This window comes from Gossypium arboreum, chromosome 2 (genome assembly GCF_025698485.1).
Source record: "Gossypium arboreum isolate Shixiya-1 chromosome 2, ASM2569848v2, whole genome shotgun sequence".
Taxonomy (NCBI): Eukaryota; Viridiplantae; Streptophyta; class Magnoliopsida; order Malvales; family Malvaceae; genus Gossypium; species Gossypium arboreum.
Genome location: NC_069071.1, coordinates 109,179,899 through 109,204,397, shown reverse-complemented (window position 1 = coordinate 109,204,397; position 24,499 = coordinate 109,179,899). Strand labels below are relative to the sequence as shown.

The window sequence follows — 24,499 nt, the reverse complement described above, 5'->3', positions numbered from 1 at the left end:
TTCTTAAATTACCTTTGGAAACTTAAAAATTATATTTAATGTATGAAATAATAATCTTTATATATACTAAAGTAAAATTATATTGATTTGTTAATCCACAATCCTAAATTTTATTAAGGTATAATGAATTTTTTCTCTCTAACTTATAAAAAATCATTTTAATCCTCTATTTAATTTTTTACTTTTTAGCTCTTAAATTTACATTTTAATAGTAAATCACCCCAAAATGAATAGAAAAATTAACATTATTTAACTTTGCTGGTATGCTATATATATATATGTGGGGCAAAGCCAGAAAATTTTTTAGGAGGGCGGATGAAATTTTAATTTTTATAGATTATATCTTTATAATTGGTAAAGGATTAAATCAAATCTTTATAACTTAAGGGGCCAAAGTGCAATTTTATTTTTACTAATTTAAAACTTTTAAAAATTTAAAGGCTTAAATAACAATTTTACATTTTAGGGGCCCTTATATATATGGATTGTCACATGAATAATACCTCAACATTTAATTAAATTTTTCAAATTTAAAAAATTAAAAATTATGAAAACTATTTTTCAAATTTTAAAAATTAATTAAATATTGATGTATCATCTACATGGCAATCCATGTGTAAGCCAATCAGCAAAGTTAACAAACGTTAACTTTTTCATCCATTTTGGGCTAATTTGACCAAAAAATGCCAACTCAAAGACTAAAAGAAATAAAAAAAATAAATAAAGAGCTAAAATAACTTTTTTTTTTGTAAAGTTAGAGAACCAAAAAAACTATTATACCGAGGTTGGATTCTAGAATAAACTTACAATCTACATGCAGTGGTGGAGTTTGAAATTTTTTAAGGGGAATCGAAATTAAATTGTATATTTTAGTATAGTAAAATATAATTTTATCATTTTAATAACTTATATCTTTATAAATTAAATTTTTATGATTTGAGTAAAATAATAATTTAAAATTTAACAAATTATAAAAGAAGTAAACTAAAAATTATTATTTTAGAGTGGATAGTAATGCTCCACCACTGTCTACATGACAGCAAAAATGATAAATATTAGTGATTAGTTGTTAGTCAAACATTTAGGCGGTCAAACACGTTCACATTTAGACAAGGCAAATATCATATGATTATGAGTTTGGAAAATAATATATGGACTATGAATACAATAAAATTAATTGTTAATTAATTAATTTTATAAAATTACTATTGCATGCAACTTGCTTCTTCCCTTCCCGGGCGGGGGGTATTATCTTTCACAATAATCTATGTGTGAATTCAAATATCATCCAATGCCCACACACCTCTTCAAACTTTGATTTTATTAAAGTGGACTAATAATAAAAAATAAAAATATATAAATATTACGTGAAAATTTTTTCGAGAAAAAAAATTATGGGTAAAAAAGGAGAAATTTATTAATGTTAAAAAATAAATGATACAAGAGGAGTTTCGGTTACATCTATTTAAAAGTTAAAAAACTTTATCCTGATCAAAGTCAAATAAAAAAAAGAATAGTTATAAACGGATTCAATATGTGCTATATAGCCTGTACCGCCTCGGTCACAATCACAAATCTCCTTATGTTACCATTATATTTATTTTTTCAACAAGTGACGGGATTCAAGTGATATGATCTCTGATATGACCAAATACAATAAAATATATTTACCTATTAACATTAATTTTATTTGATACATGCATATATATGAATTTTGTTAAAAGAGACTCATCAACAAATTCTTTTAAATATAGTTGTTGCATTAGTACACTAAAATATTGCAATAAGGTGTGGAATAATTTACTTTTAATAGCGATAGTTAAATACTAAAGATGTTTAAGTAGTTTGATGATAAGTCTTAAAGAAGCATTAATTTAAGTTGAACGAATTAAACTTAAATTATCATAAAAGAAGAATTATGATAGTTTTCTATTGAGAATAAATTAGTGATTCTTAAAACAATTAGGTGATATTTTTATTTTACATTCAAGGAATTGTTGTTTAAAATTGAAAAATAGGTGAAACATAATTGGTATTATTTTTTTCGAAAATAAAAGGAAAAAAAATTACTGCTAAAAAGAAAACTGACGAGCTGAAAAAAAGGAGAATGATAGAAAAAGTTGTTTTGCCTGCTTCAAAATGAGTATAATGACTTGCTATACATGAGATTTACCAAAGGGGTAAAATGGTAAATTTTTAATGTAAGTTTTCGAAAAATATGCAACGGAAACTAATCAGGCAAGGGAATTTTTTTTGAAAATAATTTATTTAAAAAATATAATTTTATCTAAAAAGAAGCACATATACGATGCATATTAACACGAATTAAGTAGGCAACGACAAAAGCATTTAAGGCACATATATGTTGAGTCTTTAGCCTTAATTATTTAATAAAATAAAAAACGAGACTATATTTAAACTCTCTTAATAATCTTTTCTTAATTAATATAGGATAATCCACTTTACATTACCGACACTTTTTAATTACAGGAATCAAGGTGGTAGATAAGAATGATGAAAATAGAAAAAGGTTAATCCCTTCATCACTTTAGTCAATCTCAATCCCATAAATACTAGATTGACTTCATCTATTTTTCATTTTTAAAATTAAATTATTTAAGTTTGCAACCAGTGAAAGATAAAACTCCAAAGATTACAAGTCAAAATTATCAATAATAAAAAAAACTTGAATTACCCATAATGTTACAAGCACTGTTGCAACATATTGTGTAACATTCTATTTTCAAGCAATTTACGCCAACAATCACCCTTTAGTATTTTCTACTTACTCATCCATCTTAGCCCTATTCTTTTTTCTTCAAAAACACAAAAAAGAGAATCCCATCTTATCACTTGGGATGTAAATGAACAAAACGTTTAATGAATTGATCGTATAGCGTTCGTTTATTATGTTAAATAAACGAGTATGAAAAAAATTTATATTCGTTTAATAAACAAACGAACACGAACAAAGATGTGTTCGACTCGTTTATGTTCACGAACAAACTCGTTTATTAACTCATTTATTTATTAATGATATTTTCTTATAAAAATATTAAAATAATATCTCCCTCTATTTTTATATTTGAATTTCAACTCATTAATCTTGGAAATATATATTATATTTGCAATCACTATTGATAATTTCACAAAACAAGTTATGGACAGTGTGCTCTAAATGCTTTACTCGATTGAAACAAAAAATAATATAAAACTTAAAAAGTAATGAGAAACTAAAAATATAATTTAAAAAGCCTTAGCCGTCATTAGCTTTTTTCTTTATGACTAAAATTGAAATTAAATTATTCTTGTTATAAAATAAAGAGAGATTGAGAGAATAAAGAACAAAAAAATATGAAAGCAACAGAGAATGAATTTTATTGATTAAAATGGATGATTACAATGTTTCATCGAGTCTCTATTTATAGAGATAAGAAGTATAAAAGAAATATAGATCTAATTCTAATAACTATTATAATTTAAAGTATATTAAAATTTTATCTTTATCATGATGGATATCCACTTAAAGTTATTCATAACACTCCTCCTTGGATAGCCATTAGTAGATAATGTGCCTTGTTAAAATTTTATTAGGAAAAACCCTGTGGGATAAAAAACCTAATGAAGGAAAAAGAGTACACAATCTTCTATAGGAGTGTGCAAAATTCGAGTAAAATAGAAAAAATTCGGTTAACCGACCGAATTTGGTTAATCAGTCGGTTAACCAAATTAATTTAATTGGGGGTCGGTTAATAATTTTTTGAATTTTCAGTTAACAGTTAATTCGGTTCGAAACCGGTCTGTTAACCGAATGTTTTCGATTAAAAAAAATTAATAAATAAAATTATAATATATAAATAACTTACTATTTACCCAAACCTAATCCAACATAAATTCAATCTAATATATATAAACTCAAGTACTCAACCCAACCCTATTACCCAACATAATTATTCAACCAAATCATAAAAATTACAAATAATTTAATAAATAAAAATAAAAATCTAAAAGTAAAAGTAAAAGTCTCGTAAAACTAAAACATAGACACACTCACACACACAGAGTCCACAGACTACAAAAAAAAAATCCCTAACCTTTCAAGTTTCAAATCCTTAATTGAAATCTCCCAAAACTTTCAAAACTTTCAAAACCTTCAAAACTTTTTGTGTATTTTGTAGAAACCAGAAAGTATCATAGCTGGAGCTACTATTTGGTCTTTGGTGTTGTCGCCAAGCGACTCACATTACTATCTTGAATTGATGCTTTCTCTGTTTCTCCCTTCCTTCTCCCAAATGTAGGTATTTCTTATAGATTCTTTCAATATTGTTGCTCCCTCTTTTCAATTGGACATGCCTAATAAATTCAAACTTTAGCTCTACAGTCTGCTCCATGAAAATAGCCATTCGTAATTTATTGAAAATAAATTATAGCAGCATGCGAAGAATAGGATAAACCTAAATAAAAATAAAATAAAATATTAAACCTATATGCATTTCCTAAATGCAAGTACAGTATACACATTTTAAGGTAATGGATCAATTAGAGCTAGACTTATGAAATTAAAAAATTTAAATTTTACAATACTCAGAGTACTTCATCTGGATAACATCATAGACATTTGAATGATGCTGCATTTCATCCGGATTTCTTGCATACTGTTATTTGTGGCCACCTTTTAACAATAGTAAATGTTGTCATTTTTTGGGTTAGTTGAGCCCTTTTTCATTTTTTGCTTTTGTTTTTTTGTAATTCGGTTAATTTTTATACTTATTTTAACCAAAAATAAAAAATGTATAATTTTCGGTTAATTCGGTCGGTTAAAAATGTATAATTTTCGGTTAATTCAGCTAACCGACCGAATTAACCAAAAAAATTTCGATTCATTTAATTTTTTTTGAAAAAATTTTGATTCGGTTAATGGTTAAAATTTTTAAAGGGTCGGTTAATTTGGTTAACTGTATTTCGGGGGTTAACCGACTGAACACCCCTAATCTTCTATTACAAGCTATCTCGTTAAAAACATTTATCAAAAAAACCCAATGGGCAAAATCTTGATTAAAGGAAAAGAGTACAACTTGTTTTTAAACTCTCTCTGATGGTAACATTACATTACATCTTTGAGTCGACGCATTCCAATCTTGTTTAGTAGTCTTTCGAATGTTAAAGTTGGCAATGCCTTAGTAAAAAGATCTGCTAAATTCTCACTAGAATGAATTTGTTGAACATTTATATCACCTCTTTTCTCAAGATCATGGGTGAAGAATAATTTTGGTGAAATATGTTTCGTTCTGTCACCTTTGATATAGCCACCCTTCAATTGAGCTATACATGATGCATTATCTTTGTATAAGATAGTTGACATTTTTTCCTATAAAGACAAATTACATACCTTTTGGATATGTTGGGTCAATAACCTTAACCAAACACACTCTCGACTTGCCTCATGCATTGCAATTATTTCTGCATGATTTAAAGAACTAGCAGCTAATGTTTGCTTTGTTGATCACCATAATATGGCAGTATCCCCACATGCAAATAAATACATTGTTTGAGATCAACCTTTATGTGGATCCGGTAAGAATCCAGCATTAGCATAGCCGACTAATAGGGATTTTGAATCATTTGAATAAAATAACCCCATATCAATAGCCCCTCTAAGATATCTAAATACATGTATTATTTTATTCTAATGTTTATATGTTGGAGAAGAACTGAATCTTGCTAACAAGTTTACAGCGAAAGCTATATCAGGTTTTATGTTGTTTGTAAGATACATCAATGCCCCTATGGCATTTAAATATGGTACTTCAGGACCAAGAAACTCTTCAGCATTCTTGCAAGGATGAAATTGATCTTTATCCACATCTAACGATCGTACAATCATCGGAGTACTTAATGGGTGTGCTTTCAGAACGGAAGGATGAATAGCTAGAACAGAGGTAAAGGCCCTTTTTTCTTAGTATATATATATTTTGCGAAAATAAAAAATAAAATGGAATTTGAAACCAAGGAAAATACCTAGTTCTTTTCTTTTAAATCTTACTGATCTTTTTTATTCGATTTTGTGTGTAAAGAATTACATTGACTTGGTGATGGCTTTTTATAGCTGAAATTGATACAATATATTATTATTATTATTATTATTATTATTATTATTATTATTATTATTATTATTATTATTATTATTATTATTATTATTATTATTATTATTATTATTATTATTATTATTATGTTTTGCTACTATTTGCTACTGTTTTATGTTGTCAACTTTTTCCTTTTCATTTTGCAGGCGTTGCGTGCTGGTTCCTCTTTACAGGTGGCAGAGATGTCAGAGGCGTACGACGGTAGTGGCAGAGGCATGCGGCTAGGGTTTCTTTTTCTCCTTTTTTTCTTTTCTGAAAGTTAAGGTTGTGGGCTAAAGAAATTGGGTTAGAGTTTTTATTTTTGGGCCTATATTTTTGTCGTGTTTGAGCCGTTAATATATTGTGGACTGTTTAGTTTATTTTGGTTTTAATTATTTTTGGGTTATGTTTCTGGTTTTGGGCCCCGGGCAAAATGGGCCAGCTACAAGGTAATAAATAAATTGCTCTTCCGGAGCCTTCAATAAGTTTTGAACTACCCGAGATTGTATCAATATGAACATCACTTATTGTTAAATGAGAAAAATATTTTTTCTCTTTAAGTATCATATGTGTTGTAGCAATCGTTAGTAAGACATATGTCTCCATTGATTTTGATCTAACAAAATTTTGTTGATCATTCATATTCTTCATAAAAATAAAAATATATAACATTAGAAATGTTGCAAATATTTAATGAATATGTATAACTTGCAAAATAAGTAAAATAAATACACATACTCTTTTTTTTGAATCAAGAAAATGAACATATTTAAAATAACACAATAACACCAACTTACTACTTATGCAAGGAAATGAAACATACTTAAAAATAATATAAAATGCTAAAATAACACTAACTCTTCTAATGATTCTCAAAGAAATCTGTCACATCAAGGTGAGTTATCTCATTAAGGTCATGAATTACATCACCCTTCTTTTTTGCCTCCATTTTATCATTTTTGGATATAAAATTTGTCTCAATATTATTTTTCTTCCCTTTAATAGATGCTTGATAAAGTTTCACTAAATGTTAAGGCGTACGGTGCATTTTGATTTTTTTAATTTTGTGTGAATCTCTTTCCTTTTTACTTTACTTTCTTTCTCGGCCAAAAACAAGAAAGTGAGAAGTCAAAACCGATTCAACTTGGATTCAACTTAATTTCATCTTCAACTCAAGAATTTGTTGCATCTCTTGATAGATTTCATCATTCAACTTTATTAGTTGTCTCGATTTTTATTTCCCAATAGTATGCAAGAGAGTTTTCTTTTCCTTTTTTTTTGTTTCATATAGTAGCAATATGCATATCCTCCTAAGGCCCGACTCTTTCTAACAATCTCTCCAAAAATGATGTTCGAGGAGACCACAAAGAGTTCAGGAGAGACATTTTCAAATCTTTATTTGTGGTATACCATTCTCATTTATCTTGTTTAATCAATTTATTTTAGTATAAATAAATGTTGAGACATTTCAAGTTGGAATTATAATTTCGTAACTATTATTTTGCTATAATTATCTCCAAATTTAACTTTATGAGATATTGCTTTAAACCTGGTGCACATTGTTGTGGTTCATACTTTGATATTTTTTAAAGATATTTCATATTATTAATGGTAAAAGAAAACTATTTGAAATGGTGTTTAGCCTATATGTTTTATTACTTTTATAGAGCTTATTTATTAGATTTGGTGTTATCCATTAATAATTATTTAAGTTTTAATTTTTAGGTATGTCTTATAACTTGGAACAAGGCCATTATTCCTATTCGTGTACTGATTCTTCATCACTGATGGCTGTCATTGAAGGAAATAAAAATTTCCAGTGCTCGGGATACTACTCTTGAAAGACCAACCCTTGAGGAGGCTGAGTGTTTGGATGATATTGAAGTTGCCACTTATACGAGGAGAAATAGAAAGAATACATCAATTGTGTGGCAAGAACTATCGTAGTTAAGCTTGTTGATGAGACTAAAAAAGTGCAATGTAATCACTGCAAGATTAAACTTGCCAAAAACAAGGATGGTACAACTACACAATATAAAAGACATTTAGATGGTTGTGTGAAACGCCAGGTATCTTTAAAGGGACAAGACAATCTTTTTCTACCACCGCAAGCACCTAGATTTGACAATGCGAGTGGTATCCAGACTTGGAAATATGACCAAGCTAAGATCAGGGAAGTTGTTTCTCACATGATATTGGTTCATTATTGAGTGTGAGTTTTTCACTTTGTTGATGAAAACTGCAAGTCTTCACTATGTAAGAATTTCTCGTGCTACGGCCAAAATTGATTGTTGGACAAGTTACGAGGTTGAAAAGAAGAGGTTAAATAGGTTGTTGAAGACAGTAGATACGATTAGCATTAAAACTGATATGCAGAAGTTGGGTTAAAAGATTAAATACATGGTCTTGACAGCTCATTTTGTGGACTCAGATTGAAATTTACAAAAAAGAGTTTTAAAATTTGTTGATGTGCCTCCTCCGCATTTGGACTTGTTGTATATGACGCATTGTACAAATGCTTACAAGACTGCGGTATTGAAGGAAAAGTATGCTCAATTTCCATAAACAATGCTTCTTATAATGATGCAGTTGTAGCAATGTTGAAAGATAGTCTTTCATTTCATAAAAGGCTTCCTTTAAATGGGAAATTGTTTCATGTCCGTTGTTGCGCATACATCTTGAATCTATTGGTGCATGATGGTCATTCCGAAATTGAAAACATAATTGTTAATGTAAGAGAAAGTGTGAAGCATATCAAAGCATCCACAGTGCATTTGACTATGTTCAGTGATATTGTTAAACAACTTCAGTTGCCAAATAAAAGGTTGATTTTAAATTGTTGTACACGATGGAATGCAACTTATGCTATGTTGTCATGTGTATTGGAGTTTAAGGATGTATTTCCGCGATATGTTCAATGAGATGCAAGTTATAAGTATTTGCTAAGTGATGAAGATTGGGTGAGGGTTGAAGAAGTTTGTTATTTCTTAGCACTTTTTAATGAAGTTGCTAGCATTATCCCAGGTAAACAATTTAAATATATTTAGTTTTATTTCACTATTTCTTAATTTTCATTTATGTTACTTAATTTGATACATGGTAGTTCCTTTATAAATATTAGGTTCTGAATATCCAACTTCAAATTTTTTTTTCTTGACATTTGGAGTATCAAAGAGTTATTGATGGAGAAATCTTTGAGTGAGGAACTTAGAATGAGACAAATGGTTGATAAAATACAAAGAAAATTTGATAAATATTGGGGTGAATTCAATTTGTAGATTTCTATTATTGCTATACTAGATCCTAGGAATAAGATGTAATTAATTGAGTTTAGTTTTTATGTTATTTATTCTAAAGAGGAAGCTCCTAGATAAATTCGCATTGTGCGTGATAGTCTATATGAACTTTATCAGGAATATGTGGATGAATATGCAACAGCTAATGTTGGTACATCAATGGAAAATGATGTGCAAGAAAGTGGTGTCAGCAATGCTTCTACCACTAGTAGAATAGGCAAAGGAAAAGTTATGATTGAGAGATCCAAGTTTGAGAGATATATTAGGAGTGTTGACACAGTTGACAATGTTAAGTCTGAACTAGATATATACTTGGAAGAATGAGTGTTCATTTGTAAGGAAAACTGTGGTGATTTTGATGCTTTAGAGTGGTGAAAGTTTAACAACCTTAAGTTTCGAATTTAATCAAAAATAGCTTGTGAAATCTTGTCTATTCCTATTAACACAGTGGCTTCAAAATCTACTTTTAGTGCTGGTGGTAGAGTGATTGATACATACCGTTCTTCTTTAGGAACTGATACGGTGCAAATGTTACTTTATGGTTTCGATTAGTATCAAAACTTTTATGGGTTGAAAAAGAAATTCAATGTGAGTAATTTTCAAGTCTTTGTTCGATTTATTTAATATTTGAAATATTATTTAATTTGGTCATCTAATTTTAATTTATTATGTAGAGCAAAGTAGAAATTAAAGAGATTTCTTTACTTTGAAGTTAGAATTTTGAAGAATTTAAAGATACTTAATTTTGGGGTGTGTACATTTTGGATGGTATTAATGAGAAGTTAGTGAGCATTTTAACTTGATTGGTGATTGTCCAATAACTTTGTATGAATATATTTTTAACTTTTTGATATGATTATCTTTGTAAGGAAATTTTACATTTTAACTAATTGTACCTTCTATAACCTTATTTTCTTTAATAAATAATAATAAGAATAATGGATCAAACAAAAGGTTTGTATGTTGTTGCCTTATTGAATTTGATGGGTGAAACTCATGAATTTTTTTATTTGATGTTTTCAGGATTTGGTATCATTGAATTCATTGCAAAGGAATGTGCTATTTATGTTGTCAACTTTTCTAGTTGGATTTTACTACAACATTTTTGGTGTTATCTTTTTTAATTGCTTCTCTTGTAATATGTTTTGTTTTGAATTGATCAAATAACTTTTTTTCAACTTAGTTTTTTATGATATTACAAATGCCTTCTTCAACTTTAAAACTCAACAATTCTCATGTTGAAATGTAAGTTTTATTAATTAGTTGGTTTTGTTTTATTTAATTTTATTGTTTGTTTGTTTAGTTAACATTTGCGAACGCTAAACGAATCAATCCTAAACACACCAAATAATAAACGAACCGAGTTCGAATATGATTTTAAAAATTTAAACAAATACGAACCAAATATGAACATGAACATGAACTTGAACAACTTCAAAAATAAACAAACGAACACAACCTTATTCGTTTGAGCCCGGTACATTAACACTTTTACTTACCACATTTTAAACAATACCAAATAATCATGTACTATATTCGTATGTTTAGTTTTTTCCATGTATTCATCCCTTCTTAAAAATGATTTCTTTGTATTTTAAATATGAAGAATATCGGTAATCTTAACACAAAACCAACTTTATCCTTTTCTTTTCTTTGTTTTCTTAAATCATGTTTTTTCGAAATAGAAAAAATCTATATACTATAAATAACATTGATAAATATGTAGAATGTGATACACCAAGTTTAAATTTGTGTTACACTTATATTTGACAAAAAATTTAATCACCATTCCAAAAGAAAATAGTAATTAAACCCAATCATTTTAAATTGGAGACATTTTAACTACTCATTTATTTTATTTAATTTCAAAATTAACATGGTATCGATGCTCATCATTTTCAAATATCAAGTGAAATTCGAAAAAAGGATCTAAATAAAATTAAGTGTTTAAGAGAATTTGTCACGTATATGATTATATTCTACCTTTTAAAAATTTTGTGCTATAATATTACCAACTTGAAAGCATTATTGTTAGTAGAGATAATCTTAAATATAGAACATAAAAAAGGTAAAAGTACTTATTAAGAGTCGGATTACAGTTTGTCCCTCTACTTAGAAAATGGGTAAGTTAGCCCATATACATTACATTAAAGAGCAATTTGATTTTTCAATTAAAAATGAGTCTTTGTACGTCAGAATGAGGCATATATGGTAATATCATATGTAATTGTTTAGTTATTCTATTAACAAAGCTAATTTTTAACAATAAAAATGGTAAAATTTTTATTAAAAATGTCCAATTTACCTTTTAATTTAACCAAGGTCGATGGAATTAGTCAGGGCCTACATGGGGGTCCTTTCATCCCATTTATGTGTGGATTTCTGTCGAGATTAATAATTTAAATAAAAGTGGTTAAATTTCAATCAGGTCCCCGTTTGTCTGGCAAGCTAACATGGGAGGAGCGCATTTTTTCAGAAAATTGATTATTTTTGTTATAAGTAAATATCAAACCCAAATTCCCTTCACCCCTAAACCTAACGGCTATATTGTATAAATTATTCCAATCCTTAATTTCTTCACTAACCCCAACGGTCCATTCCCATTTTCCCACATTGTATTTGGCTGTTTCCCCACAAACCAACAAAAAACCAGCCTTTTCCTCCCCCCGCCGCATCCCCCTCCCTTCGTCGAGCCTTTCCTTCCCCATTCTCCATTTATATTCCTGCCATTTTCTCATCTATACCGAATCTCTCTCTCTCTCTCTCTCTAAATTTCAACAATGGAAGCTGCTACTGCTAATCCTAATGATGTTCAAGTTCAACATGTTACTAAGAAATCGTCTGATGAGTTGCTGAGGAAGTTCGTTGAGCTCGATGATGATGATGGTGGAGGTAATAAGGGGGCGGCTTTTACGAAAGAGTTAAGGGTAATGGTGGTGAAACGGCGAAAAAGGAGTGGGTTTCCCAGGTCCAGAAGGGAATCATTAGGTCACTGTGAGAGTCCTTCCAACAATGGTACCACCGGCTTAGTTGAGCGGAAATGGCTTCTTCCTCCGCCCGCCACACGCCGGTCTACTTTTCTTAAGCAACTTGGGATCGGGAGGTCGCAGATAAGAGCTAGGAAAATCAGGAACAGGTCCATCTTTGGCACCATTGAGAAGGTACTCTTCGTTAATCCCTTGGTTAATTTATGGTTTTGGTCCCTCCATATTCTACTTAAATTTAAGATTTAGTCTGTTTTTTCTTTAATTTGGTATAATTTGATCACTCTTCTTTTATAATTGAGATAAAGTAATACGTAGTCCTTGAATTAGGTAAATTTCTCCAACTTGGTCCTTCAACTTTTTTTTTGTCCACCATCACCTAAAAATGCCACATCATCGCATAGACAAAAAGTGAAATTTTTCCCAAGTTTAGGACTAATATAGATAAAAATAATTTAGAGACTAAATTAAAAAAAATTAATAAATTTAAAGACTAAATATTGCTTTATCTCTTTATAATAGTATTATTATTTTTATATAAATAATATTATTTAATTCAAATAGTTAACATCTTTTCTTCTAATTAAAAAAATCATAACTCTCGCCTTTATTTAATCGAATAGATAACAATTTAATCATTTGTAAAATTAGAAAATCAAATTAAAATCTATTTAACATTGTAAAGGGACCAAAATGAGAAATTGAATTGAATTTGTTATAAATTTCATTATTGTATGGTATATAAAATAATTTGTTATAAATTACATTGGTATCATATATAATATAATAATATTTAAAAATAATAATTTGTTTTAATTATGGATGCAGACATGGCGTAAAACCATAGAAGGAGCTTCCAAAGTATTCATGGAGAAACATTATAATAGGCACAGGCGTTTGATTAATGATGTTGTCTAGCAATTTAGGCTCACCAATTTGTATATTGGCCATAATCAAACCATATCGATTACTATTTTAATATTTTTTATTCATTTATTTATTTTTGTTATCAACAAAATAAAATTAGTTTACTATCCAAACCAATCTTATTTATGAACATTATAATATGTATTTGATATTGTCTTTTAAGGATATTTCGCTTGTAACATATTTTTTAGGATTCAACAAATTTTTCTAAAACAAGAACTGGAATACCCAGAAATATTAAGCAAAGGAGAGAGTCATGCATGGGCCTAGAATTTCATGACTGCCCTAAAAGTTTTGCCATAAATCTCACTACACCATACATAAAAGATGAAGAGTTTTGCTTATCTTTACATGTTTTATAGGAGGGACACAATTTTTATCATGCTCAACAAATGAACTAATGATTTGTTATGACCCATACAAACCCAATAGTATGAGTTGGGTTGACCAAATTCACTTTTGACTTCATATAATCAATTGATACAACTTCATATTTTTGTAATTCTTTTATCACATCATATCTTAGATAAATTATTGTTTTTGAGTAAACCCTTTTGCAATTAATCTAGTTTTACATAGAATCACCACGTTTAAATTTCTTATTAGAAATTCATTTAAAATTGATGGGTTTGTATCAAGAAGTATATCAACTAATATTTAATATTATTTTGTAAAATAAAATAAAATTATACTTTAATGTAGTTTTTTCAAAAAATAATATCAAATAACAAAATTACTTATTATTTTAGAAATACGCACAACATGTCATAAACCATAAGAATCAATCAAGTAAACAAAAGAATTAGCATAAAATTTGAATTCAAATAAATTTAAAAGTGAAGAAAAAGTTGGCCTTAGCTAGGCAATTGGCTAATTACTGATTGCAATCGCTAGTTTAACTAAATGATTCTATTAACTGTTTATTTAAAAGTGGTTGGTAAAAACTTAATTTATAATTGAAAGTGATATGTGTAAAATAAAAAATAAGGGCATGATACATTTTATTGTTAAGTATTTATTTGTTTATAACACTTTAATTTTTATTGGGTGAAATTATTGAAATAAAAGACTATTAGCAAGGAATTAAAACATTTATTATGGAAATTAATTATTGAATATTTTTAAAATTTACTTTGGACTTTGGAGGAGAAAATGAAGATAAGAGAATATGGCAAAAGGAGTAATTTTTGAATAAGTATGGTCAGATATGTCATTTCACATATCTCATTTCTAATCAACTGTAAAAAAAGTTGCTAATCCATCTTTTTTTATTTTGGAGTTTTTAGCTTAACAAGCTTTTGCAAATCTCCATTCACTGAATACTGCAATTATAGGGTTTGACTACTCAATCTTCCATTTATATCCAAATTAGTTAGAAAAAACCCAAAACTCTGTTTACCAAACACTCTCTATATATGCTATCAATAAATTATTTTATTTTTAATGGAATTCCAATTTAAATTATTAAATAAACCAGATACATAAATATAGTTGAATTGAAATAAAAGCCTACTAGTAGCATTTAATTATTTATCATGCACAAATAACTTTAATATCTCTTAATCTACATGTTGAGTCGCTGTTATTCTCCAAACTTGGGAGTCGATTCAGGCTGCAATCCAATTGAAAAATTTTCAAGCCCAATGGCATATTTTACTATTTATTTATTTATTAATAATATATTAAAATATAATATTTTAAATTAAGTTTATGTATTGATCACTAAATTTTAAAAAATTATAAAATGTCACTATATTATTCCACTGGACTGTTAAAATTATTGTTGCACGGTTCTATCTCTTTACACCGTCTATATCAATCGAAAGCTTCTATTCGCTTTTTTTCTATAGTTCAATTTCTTTTTCATGAAACATTTTTGAACATCGTGAATCTGTTAATAAAAATTTAAACAACTTTCTTCTTTAATCTCTAACATTAACTATTAGATCAACTTGGATCTAAGGTATGTTATTTTATTGGTCAATAGATATTGATTCATCGTACCGATTGTCAAATTGTTGCTTGGAGCTCACTAGCTAGATTTAAACTTAATAGCCCAATAACTTAAATAAAAACTTTTGAATAATTTGATAACCATTTGAGTGACCAAAATGTAAACTTATTAATAATTTAATCACTTTAGTTGCAATTTACCCAAAAAAAATAATTATCTAAATTCCACTTGACCAAAGTCTACCAAACTGAAGGAGCCAACCTAAGTTGGTGAACAGGTCCCTTAAGGCAGCCAATTGGTTAGAAAACGTGTAAAAATATGTATCATAAGCTCTATTGGTACTACCATTGGATGATCCAATCAAGGATCGCAAGTTGTGAATCTTCTGGTGGTCCCAGCATTCATTTCTAGCTACTCTAGGCATTAATGTAGTGTAACCTAATCCCTCCGTTTACTTCGATCCGACCCCCTCCCAAGTCCTTCTTTTCGGAAAAAAACACACTTTCCCTTCCGTTTTTATTCGAACAATTGCAAAACGCTGAATACCTAAAATTTTGCACTAATTTCAATTTTCCCCATTTAGGGAAAAAAATCGTTTTTATTGTTCTTTTTTAAAAAAATGGAGAAAAACAAATCTTTCAAATACTCCTCTCAGGAGCCCGAATCACCTTATTCATGGAATGCCGAATTCGGAATCAGCAACGCAAGCGATCGGCGTTACGCGTTTTCGCGGCAATCATCGTTTAAACAGTCGATGAGAGATCCTCAAACGCCCAGCTTTTCCAATGGTTCCTCCAAGCCTTTCTTATCGAGGAATGTTTCAAGCATCGATATACCCCCAGGGTTTTACTCTGTTGACCATTCAACGGAAGGAAATTTCGATGCCAAAGGATCGGCTGATAAATTCTTGGTTTTCGATTCGGTTTTCTGGGTTTTTCGGGTTATGAGAACTGGTAATCGCCAAATGAAGAGGTTGCTGATTATGATTTCACTTAATGTGGCGTATTCTACGGCTGAGTTGGCGATTGGGCTCTTTACGGGTCGTATCGGTGAGATTCTGATATCTTTTATGCTTGGTTTTCGCATTTATATGCATAAATTGTGATTGTAGTTTTATCGGTTTGTGATTAAATTAGGATATTTATTTGTATACGAAAGAGTTTTGGCTAATAAATATGGACAAAGAACAGCTCAAGTATCAATTGGACATGCTATTTCTATGTAATAACGGTATTTGCTCGCTAATTAACTGCTTTTTAGCATTCTCAGCTATAATTTTCTTTCCTAGTTTTGATAGTTTGCAATTGAACTAAGCTTCTACCTGTGTTGACGCAAACTTTTATTTTTTTCCCCTCACTTTTTCAATTTTAAAATTTATTGTCGACTATAAACTAAAATGATCATATTCTATGGGTGCGCTTGGTTCAAGCAATGTAACATTCTTGGGGTAATGTGAGATTCCATAACAGGGTACTTGCATTTGGATTTCAAACATTATCCTGAGCTTGAGCTATTAATCATATTACAAAATATTACTTTTATAACAATTTACCATTTTTTTCTCATTTTGGTCAAATTTGCTTTTAAAGCATAACAAGTAACATGTTTTAATAATAAAAGAACATATTTTTCTTATTTCTTTTCCCTGTCACTTTTAGTTTAAAGAAAACCCTAATTGCTTATCACTCCTTGATTCTAGTTTTTTTTTTTTTTTTGAGAAAATAGAATTGAAATTAATTTATTAGAGAAATGCATTCATTTATCAGTAAAATAGATTGCTATAAGCTTTCAACCTTTGTGTAGTAAACAATAAAAGAAAGCAAATTCTATAAGGATAATTTAGTAAAATATGCTTTTAGGTAATCTTACATTCTGTCCTGTCAATCAAATAGCAAAATCTTAAGTTCTACCCAAATAAACCAATCAGTGCAATGCAAAATACCCGGTAATATGTCAAGTAATCTCATTACCCAAGGTAATTTTGCATTCTGTGAACCAAACATTCCAAAGTATTACTATGGATGGCATGCATTCTTTATGGCTGTAAATGCTTTTATCTTCACAATTTTGTGATCCTATTTCTAAGTGTTCAATTGTTCTTTATTATTTTTTGAACAATTTGCTTTGAATTTGATGTCTTTAATTCTTTGTGTGAAATCGAGTATAATGCTTGAAAATATCATCCCTGGTTGAGTAAAATTCCTTGTTGATTTTAGTTTGTATCAGGTTTTTAGGATTCCTCGTTTTATAGTTACAGTTTTTTTCTGTTAATCATTTTGTTTCTATGGTTGTCTTTTCAGGTCTGGTATCTGATGCCTTTCATTTAACATTTGGCTGTGGTCTCTTGACGTTTTCATTATTTGCAATGGCTGCTTCTCGGAGAAAGCCTGATAGTGTTTATACTTATGGGTGAGATCATAGAGGTTTCAATATGTCATGAGATAACGTTGGTTCAGTTTATTGGTATTTCTTGGAGTTCTTGAGCTTATTAAAAATTTCCAGAAAGTATTTATTTCCTTGGTTCTGATTTAAGTTTAATTATTCTCAAATATGCTTTTTACTTGAAGTTACGCCTCTTACTAAGATTATTTCTTTTATCAAGCACATAGCCAATGTTAACACAGTTACATTCACTATTATTCACTGGCCTGACTGATTCATTTGCTGTTTCCCAGTTATCTATTATTTTCCTTTTTCATCAGTTATTTGTGGCAAAGGCATAATTTAATTGGTAGTCATTATCTCTCCTCTAAAAAGGGCATCTCAATTGCATATCGTCCAACCCCCAAAATCACTTATGAAATGACAAAGGAAAATTTTCCTTTTCAAATTATTTTCTGGAGATTATATTGATAGTTCTACATGAATGCTAATAACTGTAAAAAATTTCATTATCAGGTACCAAAGACTTGAAGTATTGTCTGCTTTCACCAATGCTGTAAGTATTTGTTTATTTGCAACATTCTTTTTGTCAAAATGTAGCGTACAAGTTTTAGTCTATCAGTTTGTACCATGTTTATGTTATGGTTTCATTTTAGTGAAGTTGAAGTGCAATAACTTAGGAAAAGGATGAGATAAATTGTCCCTTAAAATCCCAGCTGCTGTTTGCTAGAAATCACTTGGTATTAATCATGTTGGTATAGACATCCATCTCCGACATTTGAATTTCAAAGTTTAAATTGATAGTAGAACTAGATATTTGTTGTCTTTTGGATAATCCATATAAAAGCTAGATAAAATATACTTTTATTTCACTCAAAGCTTACCTTCACAGTTTAAGATGTAATAGAAAAAGTGAAAAATATTTACAGTCAATATATGCAAAATTAGGAAACTACATTAAATGATAACTCATAATTTAAAACTGCATGGGAAATGGTAAGTCATAAGTTTAATTGTTGGCTTGCACTGTTCTGTTGAGCTGCTGTCAAGTCCATGTAGCTATTATAATTGATTTTTGTTTCTTGTTCTCTTCTGCTTTACAAATAGTTCTAGTTCTTTTAAATATTTCAGCAATTTTATTTTGTTGATTCTGTTTTACTTACATAAAATGGGTTAACATCTTGATATTTTTGATTTTGCTGCATGTTTAGACAGCTATTTCTATTGTTCTTGTCATTCTCCTTAGCTGTGGAAGCACTTCACGCTTTTATCCAAGATGAATCAGAGCACAAGTAAGTCATCATTCCCTTGATTGGTAGTACGGTGGTAAATATTAGTAAGTTGTTAGATATTTAATCTAAATTTTTTTATGATTAAAAGGAAAAAAAAACTGAAAAATGTTTACTAACTTTTTTTTTTTTGTTGTTGGTTATAGACATTATTTGATTGTTTCGGCTGTGACAAATCTGTTGGTGAATCTCATGGGTGTTTGGTTCTTTAGAAATTATGCTCGAGTCAATCTTGGTAAGTTAGATGTTACATTTGAAATTAAAATGAGAATGCTTATGAGGTTCAGGATGGAGCAATGGATTAGCCTTTTACTTTTAATTTAGGAAGATGGACCCAGCCATATGCAATTGCTTTTTAAAGTGTGTATCAAATAATAATTTTAGCAAAAACCATCATCAGCTTAGTGCTTTTACGATGTTAAGGGGGTTGCAAGTAGTGCTCTTTGTTTTGGGGTTGATGAATGTGTAGAGTAGTGACTTCAGTCTGATATCAATTTATTGTGAACTTTATGCTAAGAAGAAACATTGTGGGGTTACATACAGTGATGATAGATGTTTGCCATGCCTGTATGATTTTTCACTTTGCTTTTGTTCATGCTAGTATGTGTGCTTGCTTTTCTGTTGTCAGTGGAAGTGTTCGAACTGACACAACTATGTTATGTTTAAAGCATTACAATATGTTTTATCATGATATGAGAACCTAGAGCTTAATAAGGTTATGATTGCCACAATTTGAAATATGAGCTTGGGATTGTTTGTGTTTCTTATATGTATATTTTCTTGCAGTATACAGGAAACCTGAAGATATGAATTACCACTCAGTTTGCCTGCATGTTCTTGCAGATTCCGTTCGCAGGTGTGCCAGTTGTCCTGTCTCTATATATGCATTACTTTTTTCTCTCATCATGTAAATTGTCTTAAACTTCTGAATATTTGTTTTTCTTTTTTCTTTTTTTTTTTCTCAGTGCAGGTTTGATATTGGCATCCTGGTTTCTCTCTCTTGGGTAATTTCTTGCTTCAATTTTAAATTAACTGCTAGTGAAGAAACAAGCCAGATGTCAACTATTCTGCTCCTTCAAACAAAAACTTCGCTTGTTCCTCTGTTTTCCCCCTTGTTCTTTCTTCATTTTGTCTTATTTTTCTTCCCCATCTTGCAGAGTTAATAATGCAGAAGTTCTGTGCTTGGGACTAGTTTCGGTGGCAGTCTTTATGCTTGTCATGCCTCTATTTAAAGCTAGTGGTGGTGTCTTGCTTCAGATGGCACCACCCAATATTTCATCTTCAGCCTTGGCCAAATGCTGGTGGCAGGTGTTTGCCTTTACCTTCTCTATTTTTATGCAATTTCTTGTCAAATATACACACCTTTCTTTTGTGATCTATAATTTAATTTTCTATCTTGTTTAGATTACGTCCCACGAAGATGTTATAGAAGTTTCTCAAGCTCGGTTTTGGGAACTAGTGCCTGGTCATGTTGTTGGATCCCTTTCACTTCAGGTATTTTACTGTTAATCTCATGCCTTTCCAAAATGTTTTTAATCCATTGTTGGATGTTTAATGCTACATTTCTTATCGACACTTTGAGCAGGTGAAGAAAGAGATGGATGATCGGCGGATACTAGAGTATGCGCATAATTTGTACCATGAATTGGGAATGCATGATTTGACAGTGCAAACTGATTATGCATGAACTTTATCCCCCTTTACGCTCGTTTTTTCATTGTATTTATGAGATTGGTGATGGGAAAAGAACCTTGTATTGTAGTCATTTTGTCATCCCAAATGGAAAGATTATGACTAGGGGGGGATCTTCTTCTTGGGTCAAATTGACCGTTCAAAAAGCAATATTTCATATTAATTTATATTATTTCTCTAATTAAGAAATTTTGTGGGGTTTCATCTGTTGGCTTTTATTATTTGTTTTTCTCTTTCTTCTCATAGATTTGGCTTTAGTTTTGGACTTAAGTCTTGCCATCAATTTTTCCTTATCTCAACTCCTGGTTATAACAATGGCATGTATTGAGCTTCAACTCGCTTATGATAACCCTTGTATAATTTTGTCTTGTGTGAGATCATAATAGTTAATTGAACTTGACATGTTTGTACGGGATTCTGAAGCTTCCCCTGTTTTACAAGTATGTATTGCAATTCCTTTAATCATATATGATCTTACAGTTATGATGGGGAAAGAGAAGAAATGATGAAGCTACATTATGTGATAGAATAATAGGACTGTTGCAGTTTAGATATAAAAAATGTTCTTATCTCAACTTCCTGTGTCATCAACCGCGTCTCTTGGCGACTTTCTTCCACTATTCATCATTTTTCTTGACAATTTTACTGTTATCACTAAAAATATTATGGAGGTCAAGAGTCGGATTATATTTTACTTTTCTATAAATCCATTCATTTTTACTGTTACAAAATTAATAGCATGAGGTGTATGCGACACTTCACGTATAATTGTTTAGTTATTCTATCAGTTACACCAAGTTTTAATAGTAGAAATGGATGAAAATTTTAACAGAAATGATCAGTTTATTTCTCTTTAGTTTAATATATAGGGATTAATTTGTCCATCAATAGAAAACATGAGAGTGATAGTTGAAGAAAATCCTTGTGCACATGGATTTCTAAAAGGGAACATGAAGATATATACAAGTTAAGGAGACATTTGTATTTGAACATTTGATGAGATATAATCGAATAATAATGACAAAATAAAAGTACCCCATCGACAAAAAGAAAAGGTTGGAGTATTCTGGTATAGTAATATTGCAGAACTGAGTAACAGTGATTAGCTAAGGTGGTTCATCTTCCATCGACCTCAGAAAATGTACTGAATTGGGATTGGGATCCGGTGAGAGAATAATCTGACTCGGTGAAAACAGGGGGCACTGCAGGCCACACAAATGAAGGCCTTTCTAGTGGCACCTGTGGTGGATCCATTTCCCCTGCAAGAACCGCCGAAACAGTCTTCATTGATGGCCTGAAATGTGGGTTCGGATGGCAACAGGCTAAACCCAATATAAGTGCGGATTCCACTTCTTTTTCCGCAAAGTCTCGATCCAAATTCGAATCCGCAGCATCTGTAATCCTTCCTTTGCTATAATATTCCCATAGCCAATTCACAATGCTGTTGTTATAATTACTCAACTCACTCTGATTACCAAGCTTCCTTCCACATACAACTTCAAGGAGAAGCACACCATACGAATAAACATCGGTTTCAACCGTCGCTCTGCTTATAAGAAATGTTTCCGGTGCCATATAACCAGGAGTGCCTGCGATCTCTATCGTTGAATGGTGCGTTTTTTCTCTTTGTTGAATCGTTCTTGCCAATCCGAAATCTCCCAATTTAGCATTGAACTCCGAATCCAACATTATGTTGCTACATTTTACGTCCCGATGAAGCACCCTTTTCTCACACCCATTGTGAAGATAATCAAGTGCCTCAGCCACCCCTTGTATAATGATGAGCCTAGTTTCCCAACTGAGATTTGGTTGATTTGATTCACCTTTCCCTGTTTTCTCATCATAGAATATGAACTTATCAAGGCTTCCATTCGGCATGTATTCATACACAAGGAGGAGTTCTCGGTTCTCATAGCACCATCCAATTAGCTTCACAAGATTCTTGTGGTTTAAGTTACCAATTGTGGTAACCTCAGCTATGAATTCTTGGTTACCTTGATGTGATTTCTTGGACACCCTTTTCACAGCTATTTCTTTTTCTTTCCAAACCCCTTTGTAAACTGTCCCAAATCCACCTTTCCCAAGCTTGTTTTTGTGATTAAAATTGCCTGTTGCTCTTTTCAGTTCTCTTAGTTTAAACCTTCTTGGAGCAGTAGAGCTCTTAATATGAGCTTCTATATTTGCATAACCTCTTTCCAAATCATCCTTTTTGGATCTCCTCCTCAAATAAATCCCAAGCCCCAAAATCAAACCCAGAACGAGAATTGGGATAACAATCCAAACCCACAATAGATTTGAATCATCCCCAACATCATCACCATGGAATTCCCAAGCTCTTACACAGTTCAACTCTGTGAAGTTTCCAGTTGAAGCTGAGAATCCCACATGAACAGTTTCAGGAAGAAACGAGGAGAGATCCACAGGCACTGATAATACTGGATTACTACTTTGGGTCTCGCTTCCATTAGAAACGAAAACAGTCATGTTTTTGCCATCGTATTGAACAACGGCCCGTACATCGACCCCCATGGAAAGGTTAATCCCATAGCCACTCAATGATTGCTGTTCAATTGAATAACAGCTATTAATATCCAAGCCAACATGGTTACCGTCAGGTTCTTCTTCATAACTCTTCCTAGTGTCGAACTCCACGCCGACGATCCTAGCTCGAGAGGTTCCATTGGTGGTTGCATTGACTATGCCGAGCCATTGGCCGAAGCTCTCCTGTGGGACATTAGAATCTGCACTTAGCACAAAGGCTAAACCTTCCCCAACCTCTGGTGAATCTTTGTTACTGATATTAATAACGAAAGTTGTGTTGAAAGATGCTATTTTTCCTTTCTTTTTGCTCCACAGCTTGAATTTCTTCCCATAGAATGCCCTGCCTGGTGTGTTTTTAATATCACCATTAAGATCAGGTGTGATTTGGATGGCATCTCTGAAAATAGTTGAATTCTTACTCAGCAACAAATCTTTTCTGTTCTCTTCTTCGAAATCTGAAAACTTGAAATCAAAACACTGCACTTTAATGCAAGAAACTACGATTATGATTGCCAGAAGCAGCAGGTCGACTATCGGCAAAGTTGCCATATAGCATGTGAGCTCAAGAGAGATTGCACTGAAAATTAATGGAGGAATTTTTCTGGGATAAGAATGTGGTTAATTTCAGGGATGAAGACAAGATAGATGGTGTAACTTCCTAGAAATTTAATGCAACTTTGGTCAAGTTTGAGATTCTATGACTTTAAGGAAACCACTTGTTATTTGTCACCTGTATTCCACTAGGAAGAAAAAAGGCTTTATTTCATTTTTCCCTTTAATTTAAGATGTAATTTTATACTCTTTCAATAAAATTAGAAGATATCAAAATACTTTAAAAAGATCCCCAACTTTTGAATTACAGCTAATTTTTTTTCAAATGTGTTCACATTTTCTAAAATTATTAAATAGAGATAAGTATTTTAGCATGTTTAAACTCATATCTTCGTATATTAATAATAATATCAATATCAATCGAGTTAAAACTCAATCAACAAAAAATTTAACTTTTATAAAAGTAACTTCCAGATAAATCTTAATTTGGGCATTTAATGTTTTTAAAATAAACGATACTTTTTAATAAGAAAATATCATCTTCAATCATATATAAATTTACACAACATAAATTTAAACAATACTAAAATATAAACATTTTAAAATTACTCATAGTCTCTCCTCAACATATAAATAGAATGATAATGCGCTTCAATACATTTGAACTCACATTTTCCTGTATTAACAATAATACACATGTCAATCGAACTAAAACTCAATTAACTATTATTATTAATGAATTTTAAAAAATAAATCCACT

At 30.5% G+C, this 24,499-nt stretch overlaps 3 protein-coding genes across 4 annotated transcripts; 2 read left to right on the top strand and 1 right to left on the bottom strand.

The window, feature by feature from the left end:
* Nucleotides 1-12,166: 12,166 nt before the first annotated feature.
* LOC108466854 (uncharacterized) lies at nt 12,167-13,320 on the top strand. Its single transcript, XM_017767213.2, has 2 exons — nt 12,167-12,579; nt 13,231-13,320. Exons 1-2 carry the CDS (start codon nt 12,199-12,201, stop codon nt 13,318-13,320), a joined length of 471 nt encoding a protein of 156 aa, XP_017622702.1. The 5' UTR covers nt 12,167-12,198.
* A 2,406-nt stretch (nt 13,321-15,726) lies between these two features.
* Nucleotides 15,727-20,835, top strand: LOC108463401 (metal tolerance protein C2). Of its 2 annotated transcripts, XM_017763348.2 has the most exons (10): nt 15,752-16,332; nt 17,584-17,692; nt 18,182-18,221; nt 18,881-18,957; nt 19,101-19,189; nt 19,741-19,810; nt 19,920-19,958; nt 20,112-20,262; nt 20,359-20,448; nt 20,540-20,835. In XM_017763348.2, the coding sequence occupies exons 1-10, from the start codon at nt 15,903-15,905 to the stop codon at nt 20,639-20,641; spliced, it is 1,197 nt and encodes a 398-aa protein (XP_017618837.1). In that variant the 5' UTR covers nt 15,752-15,902; the 3' UTR covers nt 20,642-20,835. The 2 variants fall into 2 exon arrangements, with proteins under 2 accessions (XP_052881107.1, XP_017618837.1); XM_053025147.1 differs by lacking the exons at nt 20,359-20,448; nt 20,540-20,835 and having other exon boundaries at nt 15,727-16,332; nt 19,925-19,958; nt 20,112-20,246.
* A 789-nt stretch (nt 20,836-21,624) lies between these two features.
* On the bottom strand, nt 21,625-24,013 carry LOC108464225 (probable L-type lectin-domain containing receptor kinase S.5). Its single transcript, XM_017764393.2, has one exon. The coding sequence runs from the start codon at nt 23,734-23,736 to the stop codon at nt 21,763-21,765; it is 1,974 nt and encodes a 657-aa protein (XP_017619882.1). The 5' UTR covers nt 23,737-24,013; the 3' UTR covers nt 21,625-21,762.
* Between the last annotated feature and the right edge of the window lie 486 nt (nt 24,014-24,499).

What these genes read in the sequence shown, in the direction of transcription:
- LOC108466854 (XM_017767213.2), top strand. Translation starts at nt 12,199, where the DNA reads ATGGAAGCTGCTACTGCTAATCCTAATGATGTTCAAGTTCAACATGTT. An exon ending in TCTTTGGCACCATTGAGAAG is followed by an intron (nt 12,580 to 13,230) that starts GTACTCTTCGTT and finishes TTATGGATGCAG; the next exon opens with ACATGGCGTAAAACCATAGA.
- LOC108463401 (XM_017763348.2), top strand. Translation starts at nt 15,903, where the DNA reads ATGGAGAAAAACAAATCTTTCAAATACTCCTCTCAGGAGCCCGAATCA. An exon ending in TGTCTGCTTTCACCAATGCT is followed by an intron (nt 18,222 to 18,880) that starts GTAAGTATTTGT and finishes ATGTTTAGACAG; the next exon opens with CTATTTCTATTGTTCTTGTC. An exon ending in TCCTGGTTTCTCTCTCTTGG is followed by an intron (nt 19,959 to 20,111) that starts GTAATTTCTTGC and finishes CCCATCTTGCAG; the next exon opens with AGTTAATAATGCAGAAGTTC.
- LOC108464225 (XM_017764393.2), bottom strand. Translation starts at nt 23,736, where the DNA reads ATGGCAACTTTGCCGATAGTCGACCTGCTGCTTCTGGCAATCATAATC.